This window comes from Aplysia californica, unplaced genomic scaffold, assembly GCF_000002075.1.
Source record: "Aplysia californica isolate F4 #8 unplaced genomic scaffold, AplCal3.0 scaffold00067, whole genome shotgun sequence".
Classification (NCBI taxonomy): Eukaryota; Metazoa; Mollusca; class Gastropoda; order Aplysiida; family Aplysiidae; genus Aplysia; species Aplysia californica.
This window is the reverse complement of record NW_004797337.1, coordinates 1,556,702-1,559,201: the sequence shown is the minus strand read 5'-3', so window position 1 is coordinate 1,559,201 and position 2,500 is coordinate 1,556,702. Positions and strand designations below refer to the sequence as shown.

At 37.6% G+C, this 2,500-nt stretch overlaps 1 protein-coding gene across 1 annotated transcript in view; it reads left to right on the top strand.

Annotated features, from left to right (window-relative positions):
* Nucleotides 1–2,500, top strand: part of LRRTK (leucine-rich repeat receptor tyrosine kinase) — a gene marked incomplete at its 3' end in the record, with an annotated part of 149,291 nt that overhangs the window by 37,849 nt on the left and 108,942 nt on the right. The window contains 1 exon segment of the mRNA NM_001245993.1: nt 1,277–1,352. Coding sequence (NP_001232922.1) covers nt 1,277–1,352 — 76 coding nt within the window.

Genomic DNA, 2,500 nt, shown 5'->3' with positions numbered 1-2,500 from the left:
CGTAGACATGAGGGTTATTATTCGTTACATGTTTCCGAATTTCTTCCCTTTTGGCAGCAATAATATACCGTTAAGTTATTTTTTTTTTAAATATAAAGTGAGGCAGTGTGGTGGAATCAGGCTCTCGTCAAAATAATCAAAGTGAAGAAACTTACTTTTTTCTGTGGGTTTGTGAATTTTTCTCAAATTTGTGTTTTTTTGGCTCAACACCTTTCATGCCCATTAAAGAACGCATTTCTGTGTGGATTTTTCTGAAAAACGTTGATTAAAGGCACAAAAAATGTATATTTTCAGTTACCAAGGACTCTTATGCTAAGGAAATAACAAATCTTTGGCGGCCATTGTTTCACTAATTTTACCTCTGAAAACAGGTGACCCTCGCCTCCTTCATTCACAAATATCTCGACTTGTATTCAAGATAAATTAATATTTTTTTCATCCAAATAAACACAAGTGAACAAGCTTTACGATGATACCAATAACTATACATGCCCAAAAATTGACGAGAGCCTGATTCCACTACACTGCCTCAATGTAGGTGGTGTCACACCCCATCGACACAGTGTAGATTATTTAGGAGCCGGGCGCAGATGGATGGGAGAGTCCGGTGTTGACATTTTGGGTCATATGCCTTCCTCTAAAGACCCATTATAGAGTTTCTAACTTCCTTTAAAGACCCATTATAGAGTTTTTAAAGAATATTCAGCTTTACACAACGTACCTGACACTCGAACCGTTTTCCAAATTACCACATTGAGTCAAAATTCAGCGGCTATAAAAGAAAGAAACAAAAAAAAAAATTCCACCAAAGAAAGTTGAGTGTTACGCTTTTCTGACAAGATATCTATCTTGGATATTGATATAATCTATTTCTCTTTTTCATTCATAAGCTTTATAATATATTTTCCTTTCTTTATGAACGAACATGACTTAGACGTGAAAATTCAAGTTTCAGAAACAAATGAAGCCCGAATTTACGTCGACCTTCCAAAAATACCTCCTCGAAGCCTTGCATTCCTCCTCACACGAAACAACATTTTTGTATTTTTAAGAACGCTGCTAACAATGAATCGACAGTTAAACGAATAAACGAGCATTATTAGTAGATCCACCTCTACAAAGCCTGCTCTACTCTGGCGCTGACCAGATGACAAGGACATGTGGTTACTTGAGGGAGGCGTTGCGCTGCCAAGAGCGAAATGCTCGCAGCTAAAGGGATTTGAAAACAACAACAACAACAACCTCTTCCATGCATTTGTCTTTGTTTCTTTTGCAGGAGGTTGAACCAAGCAAACTTCACACGCTTTCTGAGTGCTCTGGTCAGCTCATCTACCCCAACACGCGTGGCTCATTTGTGAGTATCTTAACGTATAGGTTTGTTTGTTTGTTGGTCTGTCGGTCGGTCGGTCATTTAATCAGTCTTTCAGTTTCAGTCAGTCAGTCAGTCAGTCACTCAGTTAGTTAATTAGTTCGTTAGTTCGTGCATCAGTTAGTTACCTAATTAGTTAGTTAGCTAATTAGTTAGTTAGCTAGTTTGTTAATTAGTTAGTCAGTCAGTCAGTCAGTTAGTCAGTCAGTCAGTCAGTCAGTCAGTCTGTTAGTCAGAATCAGTAAGCTTAATAGTGTTCAGCTTTAATTTTATCTCTTTTTTGTTATACTCAGCTGATGTCAACCACCCAGATGCCTTTGGGGAACGAAGTTGATAAATATAGTATTATGAAGTTTTAGGTTCAATTATACTCCTTTTGGAACATGAACCAGGATTGCCCACTCCCAGGCCAGCATGATAGCAACTGAGCCAGAAACACTTCGATAATCTCGAGCCACAAACAATCCAAATAACACGTTTGACCACGTTATTCCAAGTATCTCAAAACAGAAATCTCCTCTAGATCTGTGGTTGTAACAAACAACATAATTTTGAAATCGATATCGTCGACGTGGACAAGTCTCACAGTGTGTTCGTCGGACACAAAACTAGTAATCATAACAACAGGACAAGAAAAACCCCTGTATGTCCATCTGATGAGCCACCGAGGGTACATCAAACAGGTATTTTTCGCTATATTATAATAAGCCATCTCCTACGAGAATGTTACAGGAATTGCATTCAATGTCAACTCTTCACCTCCCTCCTATCTAAGAATCTTTGCAGCTGGAAAACCTGCAAACCCATGAAAATGCATTTTTTTCTTCTATCGACTAGTGCAATTTCCATATTTTTGATAAGGAATTACCGAGAAAACCACTCTTTTAGCTGACGTGTACATTCTTAAGTCACATGCAGAATGACAACAGCTCAACAGTTAAAGAACTGAAAGCAGTAACAACAAAAGCAATAAAAACATCAACAACAACAACAACAACAACAACAACAACAACAACAACAACAATAACAACAATAACAACAACAACAACAATACGAAGAAGAAGAAGAAGAAGAAGAAGAAGAAGAAGAAGAAGAAGAAGAAGAAGAAGAAGAAGAAGAAGAAGAAGAAGA